Source organism: Nyctibius grandis, chromosome 32, assembly GCF_013368605.1.
Source record: "Nyctibius grandis isolate bNycGra1 chromosome 32, bNycGra1.pri, whole genome shotgun sequence".
Taxonomy (NCBI): domain Eukaryota; kingdom Metazoa; phylum Chordata; class Aves; order Nyctibiiformes; family Nyctibiidae; genus Nyctibius; species Nyctibius grandis.
The window spans coordinates 4775727-4793118 of record NC_090689.1 but is presented as its reverse complement, the minus strand read 5'-3'; the positions used below and the strand labels follow the sequence as shown (position 1 = coordinate 4793118).

At 52.4% G+C, this 17392-nt stretch overlaps 1 protein-coding gene across 1 annotated transcript in view; it reads right to left on the bottom strand.

Annotated features, from left to right (window-relative positions):
- The window catches only part of SLCO2A1 (solute carrier organic anion transporter family member 2A1), a 28419-nt gene extending 11741 nt beyond the window's left edge, over window positions 1-16678 (bottom strand). Inside the window, exons 1-3 of the mRNA XM_068421142.1 lie at window positions 16473-16678; window positions 3861-3998; window positions 1515-1677 (exon numbers count right to left, since the gene is read on the bottom strand). Of these exons, the coding sequence (XP_068277243.1) occupies window positions 1515-1677; window positions 3861-3998; window positions 16473-16562 (391 nt within the window). The 5' untranslated portion in view covers window positions 16563-16678. The remainder of the gene's footprint in view (window positions 1-1514; window positions 1678-3860; window positions 3999-16472) is intronic.
- Window positions 16679-17392: the final 714 nt, after the last annotated feature.

Genomic DNA, 17392 nt, shown 5'->3' with positions numbered 1-17392 from the left:
CAGGGGAGCAGGACGATATCTGCTCCTTCGACTTGTTTTCTTTGCAGTAAGAGCAGCCCTTGTCCCAAACCCTGACCAGTTCATAGTCTGACGCATGAACTTAAGCTGTCAGAAAACTTGGCATCTGATGCCTGATCCACTCTCCAAACCATCCAACTCAAACAACATGCAAACATTCGAGGCTGAGCAGCAGGGCGGCAGCTGCGGGCTAGCAGAGAGCTGGTCTTCATATTTTTACATGAGCACTGGTACACTCTCAGCTCCGTGCTGGGTCATCGTTTTTAACAACGTTTCATGGGATCTGGACTTCCACATCAGCCATGGCAGCACCAGATTTCCCAGAGCTGATGTGGGAGAGCAAAGCCAAAGGATCTCTAACCCTTTGGTGGGAGCAGAGATCGCCAGGCACCTGCGAGCAGCTCTGCCCTCGCTGTGCTTTGCTCCCCGTCTGGGGTTTGCATCCCATTGTGCTGCAGAAAATTCATGACCTAACTAAAGGGAGAGACTTCCCTAAGGCCACCCAGCAGGTCCCCAGCACAGCCAAGGCTCCCTGAGCCCAGAGGATCGGGCTAACACACTATGCATGGGGCTCAAAGCCTTTCCAGCAGAAAGCATCTTCTAACTAGAGGTGCAAGGCTTTCCCCGGCTCGCACTGCCACGACATCTGCCACCCCCTTTGGTGGCACAGGCTGGGGGGGGGCAACTTGGCATGGAGCCGAGGTGACTGGGTTTTCGGAGGTGGCAATCCCCAAGGAGGCTAAGGCTCATTGGCATCCTGAGGATCGAGAGGCTGAAGGCACTTTGGGAAGACCAAAGCCAGCCCTGTGGCACACGATGGAGGCTCTTCTGTGTATTTGCATTCTGAATGGAAACTGGAGCTGTTGTACACACCAGCTTGTTCCCAAAGCATGCCCCGTTAAACCAGTAGCCCCTCCTTGGTATGGATCATAAGGCTTACTGACTAGAGCAAACCAGGCCCTGGAGACAGGAGATCTTTAGCGGGAGAGGGGCTTTTTCCAAGGGCAAGTAGTGACAGGACGAGGGGGAACGGTTTTAAACTGAAAGAGGGGAGATTTAGATGAGATCTGAGGAAGAAATTCTTTGCTGTGAGGGTGGTGAGACCCTGGCCCAGGTTGCCCAGAGAAGCTGTGGCTGCCCCCTCCCTGGCAGTGTTCAAGGCCAGGCTGGATGGGGCTTGGAGCAACCTGGTCTGGTGGAAGGTGTCCCTGCCCGTGGCAGGGGGGTTGGAACTAGATGGTCTTTAAGGTCCCTTCCAACCCAAACCAGTCTGTGATTCTATGATTACATTCAGAAGGGGTTGCAAAACTATACTGAAGTCAGGCTTAACATAGCAAATCTCTGCCTTAAGTATTTCCCTCCAAACAATGTGTTTAAATTGTGCGTGTGCTGGATACAACCCCTCATTTTGGGTAGGCACGGGTAACCCAGCCCGGAGCAACTGGAGATGGATTTGTGCTGAGACAGCTCCCGGTGATAAGGGTGGAGGCACTTACTGGTGCTAAGCGTGGTGTATTCATAGGGGTCTGATAGGAAGTGGGGCAGGGTAACCAGGAATGCTCCCAGTGCCAGCAGCAGCCCCCCTATGCCAATCACCCGCGGGCGGTGAACTCGGCTGCCGAAGTAGCTGACAAAGATGATGAGGACCACGTTGCCGATCTGGAAAGGGCACAGTGAAACACAGAGAACATTAGAAGATGTCATGGAGGAAGTCAAGCCTTGCCCTATAACTGCCCCCTGACTGTGTCTGGATGGGTGGAGAACTCTCTTATCAGGTAGTGTTTGACCTCCACAAGAGCATGGGACAGCCCTTCACCCTGTGTATTCACAGTAAGTCAGTGCTTCCTTCTCATCAAGAGCCAGCGGGCCAACTCCTTGGCTTCCGTCACATCTGTGCATCCCTTGTTGTCATGGAGGGCTTCACAACCTCCCTGTGGTCTGGCTGGGGCTTTTTTCAGCACCCACACATGCCCCCCACCCCATAGGATACACTAATAAACTCATGGTTCCCACAAATACAGCAAGAAATGAAGCACGTTGCCTCCATTCCCATGACTCTAAGCAGACGTGAGCCCAACTACAAAGTCCAGCTCATTGCAGATGTTTGTGACTCTGGACATTTGCAACTGCTGATATGATCAGCTAAAAAGATATGAAAACATGTAGCTCACTCAGACAAGTGGATGAAGACCATGAAATTACCATTACATGGGTTTTGTTAGCTTGGGACAAGCTAAACATTATTTAAACCTTGGCATGTATAACTAAGAATACTTTTTATTTATGTTTACATGGGCTCCCTTGTTTGTCTCTCTGTTGTTTTTGTTCTTGGAATTGCTGCGACCATCAGTGAGAAAAGATTGTGGTCCTGGACAGGCAGGGGAGCTCACACAGAGCTCGAGTAAACAGGGCTGAGCAAAGTTGAACTTAGTGCCCTGGTCTAGTTGACAGGGTGGTGTCAGGGCAATGGCTGGACTCGATGATCCCAGAGGGCTCTTCCAACCTGATTGATTGATTGATTGATTCTGTGAAATCTCTCATAAAACAGAGAAATAAAGATGTGTCTGTTGTCTGCAAGCTGTTAATCTTTAACAGCACGGCACATGTCCTGTTCCAGTCCTTTTCCCTTTATATCCTTGCAGTAACAGACTGCTCTACGTGGTGTTTGCTTTGGTATTACTTCTCCAAGCATTAAGTCTCTCGAGAATAAGTAATTCCTCTAGAAGATGAGGAGCACACGAGTTACAGATGTGTCACCACGATGAGCAGTGGGATACTCTGCAGGGTTTAATTATGCCAGTTCAGGATTACCAACATTACGACTGTCCATACTAGGGCTCTTTCTTTGCACGGTTTGGACCTAGTCACAATCAGTGGGAAGTCCTTTACTGGTCTCAGTAGGCTTTGAACCAGTCTTTTTAACCTCGGATGTATGTGCTGGTTGCGGTAAGAGTTGGGCATCTGCTTCCCCAAGGACCCAGGAGGATTCCCAGTGCCCAGCCTCTTGGTGGAGGATCCTATGCAAGAAGCCCAGCTGTATGCAAGGTGGGCTGCCACCGAGCACTTCTTTGTCTATGCCAGCAAAAGAAAGCCTCTGCCAGCAGGTCTTTTCCTAGTTGGCCTTGAAGAGCTACCAGAAAGGATAAAATTCATGACAATGTGAACTAGAAAACTTATTCCAGAGGAATTAGTGATTAGAAAGTGTTCATGAGAAAATCCTTGGCCAGCTCAGCAATATGGTGCCAGTGAAAGTCAGTCCTTTGCCACAGGGCCATCAGGAGCTGGGAGCACTGGAGAAAGAGGTGAGATCTTTGAGAGACTGCTGGCCAAGGTCTCCTTTTAGAGAAAGCTTGGAATGACTCAGGCCACGGTCATTCATAAAGCCAAAGAGAAACCTACGAAAACAGATACTTTTACCAGAACTTGCTCACAGAGCTGCTGTGTGTGGATACTACTCGTAATAAAATGCTCTTCCTTGCAAAAGCTGTAAGAATTGTGAGAAGAATCACATCGCATGTTTTCTGTCTCCCAGTCATGTCTCTGCTGGAGATGTACGGCATCCCAGGGTGCAGTGGTCTCCTCTGAAGCAACCTGCTTCCTGCTGCTGCCCTCTCCAAGGCCACATCCTCACCACGTAACCCTACGTTCAACCTCCTGGCACATGGCACAGCAGAAGTGAAGAGTGAAGAGGCGTCCAAGTGTACAGCAACAGATGCTTCATCCAGCACACGTAGGCAAGGCCAAGGAAGCACTGTGAACAACCCTGAGACCCTATTCTGGGAAGGTCCCCCCACGTTCTGGCCACCCCTCGGGGCCCCCACACAAGCGTCTCACCCAGTTACCTCGTGCAAGCTGGAGATGAAACCCGAAGAGAGACTGGAGAGCCCAAAGCGCTTCTCAATGGTGGTGAGGCTGCTCTTGAAGTTGGCGCTGTAGAGGAGCTGGGAGAGCTGGAGAAGCCCGTGGCACAGCACAAACACCTGTGGGCAAAAAAAACCATGCCATCCCAGTTAGTGCCCTGCTGATGTGCAACTGCTGGTGACCATGCCCCGTGCGAGGGATTTGAGAGTCAGCCGCATGTGGACTCAAGCTGGCCAACACGGCTGCACCTCTGATGTGCAAGAGATCTACTGAAGGGCTCAGTCCTGGATCCCTAATTAACGTAGCTTTGCAAAATGAGCGATGCAGTGTTCAGAAGCGAGGACAAGGAGCTCTGTTTTTATCTTTCTTCTGCTCTACTGTTATTAATATTCACTATTATTTGCACTGAAGCAACCCTTGTGCAACCCTCAAGAGCAACTCTCCAACCCTAGGAGGACCAGTTGCACTGGGAGTTATACAACGATGAATCAACGAGACAGGCTTGACTTTGCGTGGACTTGGTGGGTGCTCCTGAGACCGTGTTAGAGCCAACCCTGCAGGTGCCGTGCCGCAGCTGAAAGGGAGCCATGCTGCTTTAGACTACCTGAGATCCAGCATTTCCAGTTGGCCCCTTGGATTCACTCAGCTGTAAAGACAATTAACAGAACCTGCTCCAAGGGGTGTTGCAAGAAAAAGTTGAAAAAGGCCTTTAAAGGCCCCAGAGGAAAAGGATGAGATATGCACAACGTAGTCTCGCTACTGGAAGACCTCCGTAGTATTCCAACAGCATCACCTTTCCCTTGAGCCAGGCTGTGAGCTGAGCCAGAAACCGAACCGAATGGAGGCAGAGCTTGCCTGGAGCAGAGGAGGGAACACAGAGTTTACAGGGCAGGGCAGAAACGTGGTCGAAAGAGCCTGGGTGGCCTGGGGAGAGGAAAGCGCGCTCAGCCGGGGATGCAGGAGGCAGCTCACAAGTGTCTTTTGATCTATATTTAGTCAGAGCAGTTTTCCTTTATTTTTCTTGGCCTGGAATGTGTCCACACGGCGCCAAATTATTCTAAAATAATTTAAAAAAAAAAAAAACAAGGGAAAAGGTCTTTTTATTTAAATTCACAGGAAATCAAATATTTGCTGAATACCGGAAGCGTGTCCCACAAAGATAACAGCGGGAAGCCTGAGATGATGAATGGGGGATCAAAGGTACTGCAGGGCTGACAAATTCCTCATGTCCTTGGCTAGGAGAGCAGCAATACTCGTTATTAGTATTTATCTGAAATGGCAGCAGCGCCCAGAAGCCCTGACCCATTGTATGGAAAAAAAAAATACAGAAAAAGAACAAAATTGTCCACCCAACACGGAGGATTCAAATGCTGTAGGTGGGTGGAGTGGCTTTTTGGGGAGCAGAGGAGGATGTAGAGCCAGGTCCAGCAATTGCAAGAGAATTTGGGTAGGAGAAGATGGGCAAGAAGGTGGCTTCTTGGAAAGCTTCTCCTGCGAGGGAGGATAGCACCAGCCAGAAGACACAGCTGGGTGTCTAAAGCATAAGAGATGCTGAGACAGTGGGAGAGAAGAGGAGGGAGATGAAGAGGAAGGAGAAAATGGCAGTGTGAGGGGAGGCTGGGAACAACCTGGAGACCACAGAAAAGTAGGAGAAAGACAAAAAAAAAAAGAGAGAAGAGTTGTCACAGGGACAAGCTGCTTTCATGAACTCCCCAGGCACATCTCGGAGGGGTGTCAGCAGACAGCCTAGCATCAGGCAGGCATCTGCCACCGCTGTAGCCAAGCTGGAGAGGACAAAGTCCTAGGATGGGACTTTGTCCTGACAAAAAGCCGCAGAGCAAAGACATGGGGTGTAATGTGGGAAACCCTCCCAGGCAGGGACAAAGTGGAAGTGAAACATCTGAAACTAAACTCTTGCAGCAGGATGACCTCTACACCCTCCAGCTATCAACTCCTACGTTCAAAAACCCATCCCAGCACACGGTCCTGTGGGCAATAGCTGGATCCACCACCTTCACCTTCCCCAATCTTGACCTGGGATCACCGTGTAATTAGCCCAGCCGGGCTCGTCTGGAGCAAAGAGGTGACTCCTGCAAGGATGAGAAATGGAGAGGGGGACCTTGTTGCCAGAGAACATTAACTTTTGTTCCTGCAGCTCTGGCCAGACCCTACCGAAGTCATTCAAATAAGGAAGCGCTGGCTAAACAGCGGCGGGCTGGGACCGCCTGGGATGCAGAGCAGCTGGAGGAAGAGCTCTCCCGGTGCGAGGCGTGAGCTGGAGAAGCCAAGCTGTTTACCAACGGGGAGGGAAGAGGGTGGATCACCGAGGCTGAATTTAGCGCAGCAAATGTCAGCCTAATCCCAGGGCAGACAGGGAGATGAGACGTGTCAGGGAGAGAGGATGCTGGTGGGGAGGGGAGATGAGGAGAGGCAGACTGACCCCTCAAAATGCTGGAGCTGGCAGCGGATGGGGAGAAGAAAAAGGCATGGAAGGACCATGAGGAACCAGCACTGGCTGTGCTTCACGAGAGGATGGAGGGCAGGAGATGAGAGGGACAAGCTGTGGTCAGAGAGGGCAGGCAGGGAAAGGCAGAGCTGGCAGGAGGTGGCCTGAGGTGGGTTTATGCATTGGTGATAACCTGGGGACAGACAAAACGGGGACGTAGATCCCAAGATGCCTGGGAGTGAGCTGGGGCTGCCTGATTCTCCTGCATTCAGCAGACTCAGTTCTAATTAAAATAACGATGGCCCAAACCTTGAAGGCTCTGAGTGCAAATAGCTGGGAGAGGGGCTTACTTAGAGGATTGCCCAAAAGGAGCCCATGCACCACCTGACCTTGGGCTGGGGAGAACAGACCTCCGAGGCTGGAGGAGATGAAGAGCACCACACTCCCGTGTCCCCTTGCAGGTACTCATGGGTCTCCCCCATCCCTGTCCCTCTCCCCATGCATCCCTATCCCCACATGTTCATGCTGACCACCCCCAACCTGCCAGACCGTGGACACCAGCACTGACCCAGTGCCTTCCAGCTGCAGAGAGCACCAGATGTGCTGTGCTGGCCTCACGCACCCGATGAGCAACCCCAGGAGGGATGGAGCCGCATATCATCCATCTTCCATAACACTTAGCAAAGAAGGAGGCTTTAGAGAAGAGCCAAACTCATTTGAAAGGAGATTTTGGTGGTGCAAAGCAGGCACAACGGCACCGACGGCATGGTGGGAGGTTAAGGAGTCAGGAACACGCCTACGAGTATGCAGTGCTGACCCTCCGGAGCAGATGCTCCCATCAGAGCCTGGTGTGTTTTCGGAGCTGCAGGCAAGCAGCAATCACGGGCAGCCAGGGAGCAGCGGAGAGGCCAGGGGCGTGTATCCACATGCACCCGCACACACAAAATCCCCTCTTAATCATCCCCACATTTCCTTCAGAGTGCCTGAGCACTCCAGGCTCCAGGCTGTTTACACAAGACACTTGACTGCTCTCCAAGACGCACTTCATTTAAAAGGGAAGCAAATGCCTGGGGGAAGGTCCTTGGCAGACCCCCCGCTCCCCCTGCCCCCAGTCCATGGGGACTAGCACCTCCCAGGGTAACGCTTTTTCGTAAGGAAGAGAAACCCACCCTGTGGCAGGGAAGAGAGGGGACTGGTCCCTCCATGGTCTGGGCAACACTTCCCATGGGATGCCAGGTATGGCCGTGGTGGTTGTTGCACTCCTGGGAGATATCGGAGCTGGTGTTTCAGCCCTTGCAGCCACCTTAGAAGACCCACTTGCACCCTTTCCACTTCCCTGAAGCACACGGGAATAAAATAAGGCTCTGGGAGGAGCGAGGGATCATCTCCCAGCCTTGTGCTGAACCCATAAAGCAGACAAGCATGAGGAAGCCAGAGACAGGGGGTAAAACTGGCCTTGAAGTGGGTGCCCTTGGGGTCAGAAGCTCTTGGGGTTGGTGGGAGGGTGCTGCTCCAGGGTTGGATGTGGCCAAACCAGGACACTTGGTCACCAAGGCAGCCAATAAAATGCTTGGCAAGTTGGGTCAAATAAGAAAAAAAAAAAAACCAAACATGAAATGTTTGATAACCCCAGCCTGCAGTGTTGGATGTGGGTCAGACTCAAGGCCAGGTAACAAAATTCAGGTTTCTTTTTATTTCAAAGGAGTGAATTGTCTCTATGGAGCCTCCAGGAGCCTCCTCCAGGTGGGAGGTGGTCTCCCCTCTGCAGGGACCAGGGGCTGGGGAAGATGCTGCTACATGCAGCATGGCCACTGTCCCTTCTGGAGAAGTGAGTGAAGGGTTAATTCTCTGCTCTGCTTCCACTCTGCACTCATGTCCAAAGTCATCCCTCACCTCATTTTTCAGTGTCTTCACCTTGGCAGCCATGCCTGGACACAGAAAAGGTGGACATTGTGATGGTGCAGCTCAGCGAGGAGACAGCATCAGTAGCTCCCGGCTCTCACGTGCACGCCCCGGTGCTAACCTACGTGCCCAACAGCCATCCTATGGATGGAAAGAGCCAGTGCTTAATTACAGAATCACAGAATCACTGAGGTTGGAAGAGCCCTCTGGGATCATCGAGTCCAACCATTGCCCTGACACCACCATGTCAACTAGACCATGGCACTAAGTGCCATGTCCAGTCTTTTCTTAATTCATTAGACAGACGCAAGAGCTGCCTGGGGAGCTGTGAAGAGGAGTGGAGACCCTCGCAGAACCTACCAAACTGCTCCTAGCTGACTGATGACACCGAGGTAGGACATGGCCAAGAGCAGTCGTTGCAAGGAGATGCAAAATGAATCTGGCTGGAGTAGGGTTTGGAAAGGACAAGGAGCAAGGATGCTGTATTAGGTCTTTCCCTCTGCACAGTACTGTTAGAGTTGCATTTTGGGCTCTGGAGGGCCAAAGCAAAATTGTTTGACCTCAGTGGAAAGTCATGGCCCAAAGCAGGAGATCCCCAGCCTGCCCACCTCTGAAGGCTTCTTCCACTTTACTGTCCTGAACTTCCAAGCGGAAAAAAACGAAAGGGGGAGAGGAACTTTAGGAAGTAATAAAAATATCCCCCAAATTATAATAGTCGGGGGAAGACAGGCTGTTTATTTTAGAGCTTGTATACGATCAACCCTCACTACACTAAGAGATCCTCCTGCAGTAGGACAGCTGAGATGACCCAGTTCCAAAGAAGTGCATCAGCTGGAAATGAAAAGTATATGGACATGCACGGGGAAACACGTCCCTCCTTGGCATCTCTTTCTTACATGCAGCTGCCTAGATTTATAGATCAAAAAGCACCACGAAAGATGAAAAAAAGAAACATTTTCACAGAAGGAACCAAATACCCTGCCACACAGCACGTCCCTTCGCACAAAACCTCTGAGCCTGCAGCATGGTCCAAGGGCAGAAGTTGGCTCCCGCATTTTATTTCTACTGAAAAAAAAATAAACTAATAAAAAAATTAAAATAGTTAGGGATTGTCTGGAGCATGCCACTGCCCAGATTAGTCGCAGTTATGGCTGTCTCCTGCCAAGTAAGCCACGCTTTACAACCCCCAATTGTCAAGCGCAAAGACAACATTGGCTCCTTTTGCAATGGGTGTTCACGTGGGATTTCCCTGCACCGTATCCCGATCCCCCTGCAAGGTCGGTGCGAGCCCGTAGAGGCAGCGCTGCAGGGGACATAAAAACATGTCCCTGCCTTAACGTGCAGGTGTGCATTGCAGATGTCAGAAAGACATTGGAAGGGGCTGCCCAGGGAGGTGGTGGAGTCACCATCTCTGGAGGGGTTTAAGAAAAGACTGGACATGGCACTTAGTGCCATGATCTAGTTGCCATGGTGGTGTCAGGGCAACGGTTGTACTCGATGATCCCAGAGGGCTCTTCCAACCTCATTGATTCTGTGAAAGAAAGGAGGATTTTGGCTGCAGAGGATTGCTGAGACCAGACCCTCAGCGTGTGAGCTGCAAGAGTTTGCTGCTTCCCAATCTGCTGCCAAGAAAATCCTTCTGCCTGCAAGATATGATGCACAATGTCAAGCAGTCGCCTTTCTTCCTGCAACCAGACCGAGCGCGCAGCCAGGTTGTGTGGTTGGGTCTTGGCTCTTTCATTCTTTCTTCACGGACTCTTTTCTTTATGGTGCATCAGGATCAGATCAGGATTTCCTTGAAGGTAGCTTCAGCTTGGCTCCGTTTTCCCTGACCCACAAGCGTATGTAAACACTCCCCTTGCACGCCCGCAGCCCTGGCCATGCCTCACGCTCCCTATCAGCGACACTCCTCTCTCATTTTGCTCATGATAATCTTATCTACGCTGACCACTCCTTGGTTGTGTTTGGGCACTGGACTACCTCGCCCCTCATAAAATTATCTTGTTTCATGTCTCCTAGACCTTGATCCCACTAAACTTTCCAACCTGTTTTACCATCTGGCTCTTCCCCATCCTTTTCCTCCTCCTGCTGCTGCTGGTGTTGCTGGTGAAGGCCAGGTGGTTCTTCCCTTTTGAAACCTGATCCCACCAAAACCAGATGTAAACATAGTGTGAGATCCATGCAAACCCAACCTTTGCTTTCTGATGCCAGCACCATCGCCATGAATGGATAGGACAAGAGGACATAGCCTCAAGCTTCGCCAGGGGAGGTTCACGTTAGACATCAGGAAGAATTTCTTCTCAGCAAGGGTCATTAGCCATTGGAAGGGGCTGCCCAGGGAGGTGGTGGAGTCACCATCTCTGGATGTGTTTAAGAAAAGCCTGGCCATGGCACTTAGTGCCCTGGTCTAGTTGCCATGGTGGTGTCAGGGCAATGGTTGGACTCGATGATCCCAGAGGGCTCTTCCAACCTCATTGATTCTGTGATTCTGTGAATGCTGGAGGACCTCAGTCACAGCAGGTGCTTCTCCCCATGCCACCCCACTTATCTTAAGGACTCTGCGTCCTTCTTTGCCACAAACACTCATCCAACTTGCCATCTCTCCTTGCACAGTGCCCAGTATTGGAATATCCTTTGATTTTCTTGCTTAAATGAATGGCCCTAATCAACAATGACATTTTCCTCTTGTTTTTTCCCTCTCCATACCTACAGCCATGCTGTCTTCAGACCAACAACTTGATGAATCTCCTGTTCTTGCTAACAGCTAAATAAAGCAATTCATAATCTTTTCCAACAGGATACATCTCCAGGCCTCTGAAATACACTCCTTTCAGCAAATTCCTTTAGTCCCTTTAAAGAAAGGGACAAAAAAACTTGGCCTGATACTGTTGGGACCTCAGACCTCAAGGCAAAGCTCCTGTTTCTTCTGCAGAAGGCATCCAGCCTCCCCAGGGAGGGGAGAGCTCCCCGCTCCTGGCCATTGCACCCCACATGCCCCCAACATCTTCACTCTGGGATGCTTTAAAGCCTTATCACACCCTGAGAGCCCACAGTCTCCTCCTGAGCATCCTGCTGGCATCCACCTGAAGGTTGGCTTCAGCCCACATTTGCCAAGCAGCACAGCTGCAACCCCCCAAAATCCCAGTGCCAGTCAGCACAACCCTGCAAGCTCTGGTGAACTTCAAAGCAGGAGGCTGTCCTTGCTCATCCTCACCCATCTCCACCACTGCTGTGGGATTACCGAGATGCTCTCAGCTTCTCGTAGGGGACAGTGCTCAGCAGCAACCTCCCCGCCCCAAAGACTGAAGGCCTTTTGCATTCTCCTTTCTCCCTTCAAGGTGATTCAGGACAAGCAGCCAGCTTCTGGAGGGGTTCAAGCAACCCTGCCACATTGGAGAGGGCACTCAAAAACATGAGCACGATGACCAGGTTTATTCCAGCTACAAGACACAGTGCAGGGAGCAAACACGCTGTCGGCTGAGCCAGGCGGTGCCCTGAAATATCAGTGCAGACAGAGCCTCGGTGTAACTGCAGCATTAGCTACAGTCATTAATACCCACGTATAACCAGGAGTGACTCCCACAGCAGCAACGAGGAACTGTCACCAACCACGTTCCCGCAGCGTACAGAGATCAGCTGTGAACTCCTGCTGTGTCAGAACACAGATATGGGCCAGTGGCCACATCCCCTGGGCGTTGCCTCCCCGAGCGCCTGCTTCTGCGCCGCTCCTCCTGCATCCCCAGCACGCCTCACACCATCCATCCCCAGGGCTGCCATCCCCATCCTGGCACAACCATTGGAACAGAATCACAGAATCAACCAGGTTGGAAGAGCCCTCTGGGATCATCGAGTCTAACCCTTGCCCTGACACCACCATGGCAACTAGACCAGGGCACCAAGTGCCATGTCCAGTCTTGTCTTAAACACCTCCAGAGATGGTGACTCCACCATCTCCCTGGGCAGCCCCTTCCAATGTCTAATGACCCTTTCTGAAAAGAAATGCTTCCTAATGTCCAACCTGAACCTCCCCTGGCGAAGCTTGAGGCTGTGTCCTCTTGTCCTATCACTGGTTGCCTGGGAGAAGAGGCCGACTCCCACTCTGCTACAACCTCCCTTCAGGTAGTTGTAGACTGCAATGAGTCTACCTCTGAAACACTGCTTTCCACCAGGACCTTTCCCTCTCTGGTGCCCATCCCCAGCACCACCGTGCTTCCCACCTTCAAACACCAGCAGGAACGGGGCCAGTGCCAAAAACCACCCCCCGAGAGCGATGGGAACCGGTGCGGGGAGGCTGTTGTCCCCGTCGCAGAGAACACGGAGGAGAAAGATGGTTTGCACGGAAAAATAATTTGTTATTTTTGGCCCCAGCCCTGCAAAAGGTGCTCTGAAAATGATCCTGGCATGTGAGCCTTAGGGAATAAAGGAATAAATATGACATTTGTGCTTAGGACTTGGAGCCTGCTACAACTAGGGGATTGATTTGTGTTGGAAATACTGTCCTGGTCAGAAAGTGCCATCGCTTATAAGAGGATCACAGAATCACAGGACGGTTTGGGTTGGAAGGGACCTTAAAGACCATCTAGTTCCAACCCCCTGCCATGGGCAGGGACACCTTCCACCAGACCAGGTTGCTCCAAGCCCCATCCAACCTGGCCTTGAACACTGCCAGGGAAGTACAATGTTTGGCTGCTGCATCTCATTAATTTAAACCCCTTTACAGTACCTGTCCCTGTGCGGGATGATGCCAGCAGCATCATCATCAGATGAAAACTTTATATAATACGTTATTTACAGCACCAAGGGCTTCTCATACAAACAAGAGTTATCAAGCCATATAAACTGAGATGCTTACTGTATACCTTGCCCTCTGACAACCCACTCACCACAAAACTTCCCAAACTTGGAAATTCCGTTGTGGCACTGATTTTTCTACTCATTTTTTTGGGCCTTAGAGGATTAACAACGTGCACAGGCTACTGCAATTGTTTTTTTAATGTATGTATATTTTTAACACAAATGTCACAGCAGAGGAAGAGTGAATAGGTCAGGAAAGGGTGGGGGATGGCGTTGCCTGTCAATTTATACACATCTGCTCTTAAAAGCAAGACCTTTTCTCCAAAGGATGAGTGTCCTGACTCCCCACCACCCCAGACGCTATCTATCACCCATCTGATGCCAACAAATGTTCTGATAGAGCCCAAACAGCTCCTGAACGTGCTCGCACAATGCCAGTGTCGGGCTGTGCTGTTCCTCTCGATTCCTTTCTTCTCAGAAAGGGTCATTAGCCATTGGAAGGGGCTGCCCAGGGAGGTGGTGGAGTCACCATCTCTGGAGGGGTTTAAGAAAAGCCTGGACATGGCACTTAGTGCCCTGGTCTAGTTGACATGGTGGTGTCAGGGCAATGGTTGGACTCGATGATCCCAGAGGGCTCTTCCAACCTGACTGATTCGGTGATTCTGTGATTTACCAGAAACCTGCTGACTTTTTAAAACAAAAGCACTTCTTTTCATGCTCTGGTTCCCCTGAGTGCAGCTGTATTGGCACCAGCCAGGGCAGGCGGGAGTGGGGTGTCTCTGGTGGCATCTCCTGCTCGAGGGTCACTCCTGCGCACGGTTGCCACGCCAGGTGCTGCAGTACGACCTCTGCCTCTGAAATCACCTCCAAGGACACCCCTAGGCAGGCTCAGTGGTGGGTGCCTGGGTGGTCTGGGGAGCTCCAGGCTCCTTGTTCATTTTGAAATTAAGGCTTGAGCCTCCCAGCCGGCCCGGATGCTGGGCGAATCGAGCTGGAGCAGATGGGTGCAGGCAGCCAGACACCTCCCGGCACAGCCACAGCTTCTGCCACCAGCAAAGTGACACCCCTGTGTCATCCACCCTCGGCCAAATGCCCCTAGGAGGTCCTGGACACAGCCCCTGACCAAGTGCCATGGGGTGCTGAGCACCCAGCCCCACTCCTGCGGCTGCCTATGGGATGCAGAAATGGATTAACATTTATTGGGGCTTTTTTTTTTTAACCCTGAAGTTTTACACCCTGAAAAAGGCGTCGAGTTTAGCAATGTTTCTTCAGCACTAGGATATTTTTGCATCCTGCCCTGTGAGCACACAGCTGAAGGGACCCGTGCGTATTTCCAGGAAAGAGCGTTAGCTGCAAGAAGGGCTCTGATTTCAGGTGACTTTACACGGTCATTGCTGGAGCAGCCTGGAGGGGGTTAGGGCCACCTTTTGCACCTCTGCCAGAGGAGGGGTCAGGTCACCAGTCCCCTCCAGAGGCATGTCAGAGTAGCCCAGAAGCAGCCCTAAATTACCCAGGGTAACCTCGAGCTCTTCCTCCTGGAGGGCAACCAAGCTGGTGAAGGGTCTGGAGGGTCTGACCTACGAGGAACGGCTGAGGGAGCTGGGGGTGTTTAGCCTGGAGAAGAGGAGGCTCAGAGGTGACCTTAGTGCAGTCTACAACTACTTGAAGGGAGGTTGTAGTGCAGTGGGAGTCGGCCTCTTCTCCCAGGCAGCTAGGGACAGGACTAGAGGACACAGCCTCAAGCTTGGCCAGGGGAGGTTCAGGTTGGACATTAGGAAGCATTTCTTCTCAGCCAGGGTCATTAGTCATTGGAAGGGGCTGCCCAGGGAGGTGGTGGAGTCACCATCTCTAGAGGGGTTTAAGAAAAGACTGGACATGGCACTAAGTGCCATGGTCTAGTTGATGTGGTGGTGTCAGGGCAATGGTTGGACTCGATGATCCCAGAGGGCTCTTCGAACCTCATTGATTCTGTGAGGTCACAGCCAGAAAGGACCATCAGGTCACCTGCTGGCACAGTCCAGCCCGGGCAGCAGGGACCTTCAGGGATATAGGACTGGAAGACATCACCTGAGATTACGTCCCCAGCCCTGGGAGCCTCCACCATATCACCCGTTGACCCCACAAGCCCAAAGCTTTGCTGCTTGCCCCACCATGGTACCCCACAGCCCCATGGTACCCCACAGCATCCTCACAGCACCCTGACAGAGATGCTGGAGGCCCATGATTCGGTGAAACTTTTGCTCCCTAGAAATCACCCCCAAGCAAGCACAGCCCAAAGAGGAGGAGGCAGTGCCGTCCTCCACGCAAGGTGAGGAAAGACGGGTAGCAAATAAAACCCAAACCCATCCCAGCCCGTGATGCCCTACACATGGTTGCACGCTCCTGAAGACATGCTTAGCTGGGAAGTGCTGCCAAACCCTTCTTTGCAGCACTGCTACTGGCCCAAAAACACGCGCTCATGTTCAATAACACGAGTGGAAATCACACCCTGGCCCCAGGCACGACCGGCAGCACCAGCACAAGGGGGTCCTGCCAGCTGCCCCCCACCACGGCAGCCCCTCTCACGCATCAAAAGCTGCTCTGCTCATGGGCACGTGCTGCTGGGAGCCGTCGGTCCCCAAAACTGCATCTGGCTGCTTGGGATGCCGACGTGCAGAGGTGCTGCCAAGTGAGGCACAAAAATCTCCCCCCACCCAGGGAAATCCTGGCCAACGTTGGCGGATGTCCCAGGGATGGGAATCAGCTCGTGCAGCAGCCTCGGTGCCCATCCGAAACCGGGCCAAATTGTGCCTCGTGGGGAAAAAAAAAGCTGGGGCGAGGAGTGGTGTAAAAGCGCGATGGTTCGCAGGGTTTAAACGCGGGAGGTGGCCAGGGTGGCTGGTGTTTTCTCAGCTCAAGAGCCTGACGCTCAGGCAGGGACCAGCTTTAAGGTGACAGCTAATAGGGGCAAGTGAGTAACTGGGGAGCCACCACCAGAAAACCCCCTTCCACCTGCCGAGATTTGGCTTCTGTCACTCCAAATGCCCTTCTCACCCAGTTTTTTTTTAAAGCAAGCCGGTGTTACTGTAGGGCAGTGTTTTCTTTTCGCACCAGGATGTGGTTAATCATTCCCTAGGCAGCAGCACACAGTGTACCGGACGCCGTGGGTAAAGCTCCGGAGCCCACGGAGAGCTGCCCACGCCGCTTCCACGGGGAGCAACACCCACGTGCCGGGGCAGGTACCACTCCAAAACACCCCCCCCAGCCAAGCGGGACGGACCTCAGCGGCGTTACCCAGGACCGCCCGAGGAGTTGAGTTTCAAATTCTGCATCTTAGCAAACACCATTTTACTGGCAGTTTGCACCAGGGATGCGGGGACCCGTGGGGTGGGATGGGGTCACTCTCCACACAAGCATCCTCCTCCCTCCCGGCCGGGGAAGCAGGCGCATCCCTGCCAAGGGATCTCCTTACCTTGATGTTGCAGAAGATACTTCGGGAGCAGGTGCCGGAGCTTTTGGGGACATCAAGTGGGGATTTGCTGGCTTCAGGGTGGACTCCCATGGTGGGGGCTTGCTGGGGAGCCCCGAATAGCTGGGCTGCGCCTGGGCTCCGGTCTCTCTCTCCGGCCTGTCCCGCTGCAGGCAGCCGGCACGATCCACGTCTAAAACCCTCTGAGCTTGTGAGTGAGCCAGGCAGCGTGAGCACAAAGTTTTTATAAGTCTGCTCTCGGGAGTGATGATGAAACCCTTTCTCCTCCCTCTTTTGCTTCGTGCACAGAGGGAACTTTAAAGCCGCAGGAAGCCAGCGCGCAGGTGGGAGCAAGGGCTCGCCCAGCCTGGCCGGTTTGGGGATGGGGACCACGATGCTTGCCCACCCGTGGGGGACACCCAGCACCCCAACCCACCACCCGCTCCCGCAGCAGCTCCTCTGTGCTGAGCTCGTGGCTGCAGGATGCGGCTGGACGAGGCACCAGCAGCGCAGCCTTCCTGCGGGTTTTGATTTAAGTCCCCCTGAAGGGGCGAGAGGAAGGGGAGGCACCTTTCAGCAAGCCCAGATCTGGCTCCCAGGTGGGAGGAGGAGGGAAATTGGGTGGCCAGATAGAGAAATCCTTCCCTGGAGTAAGGGGTTACGGAGAAAAAAAAAGACTTCTGCCTTTCTCTCGTGGGAAAAATGGCATTTTTGAAGCTCCTGAGCGCTGTTTTTTTGCTAATACCTCTCTGGGGCTTTGTTTATGCAAAGCACTGATTTATTTTGCAGGCTTCTCACAGGGAGGAAAAGTGTCAGACGGAGAAAGGCAGGTTGATCCCAGCTGAGGGGAAGTCAGCTTCCAGTATTTTGTCAAAATTATTGCTTTTCCCCACATAAAGCAGGGAGGAGGGAGTTGGGGGGAC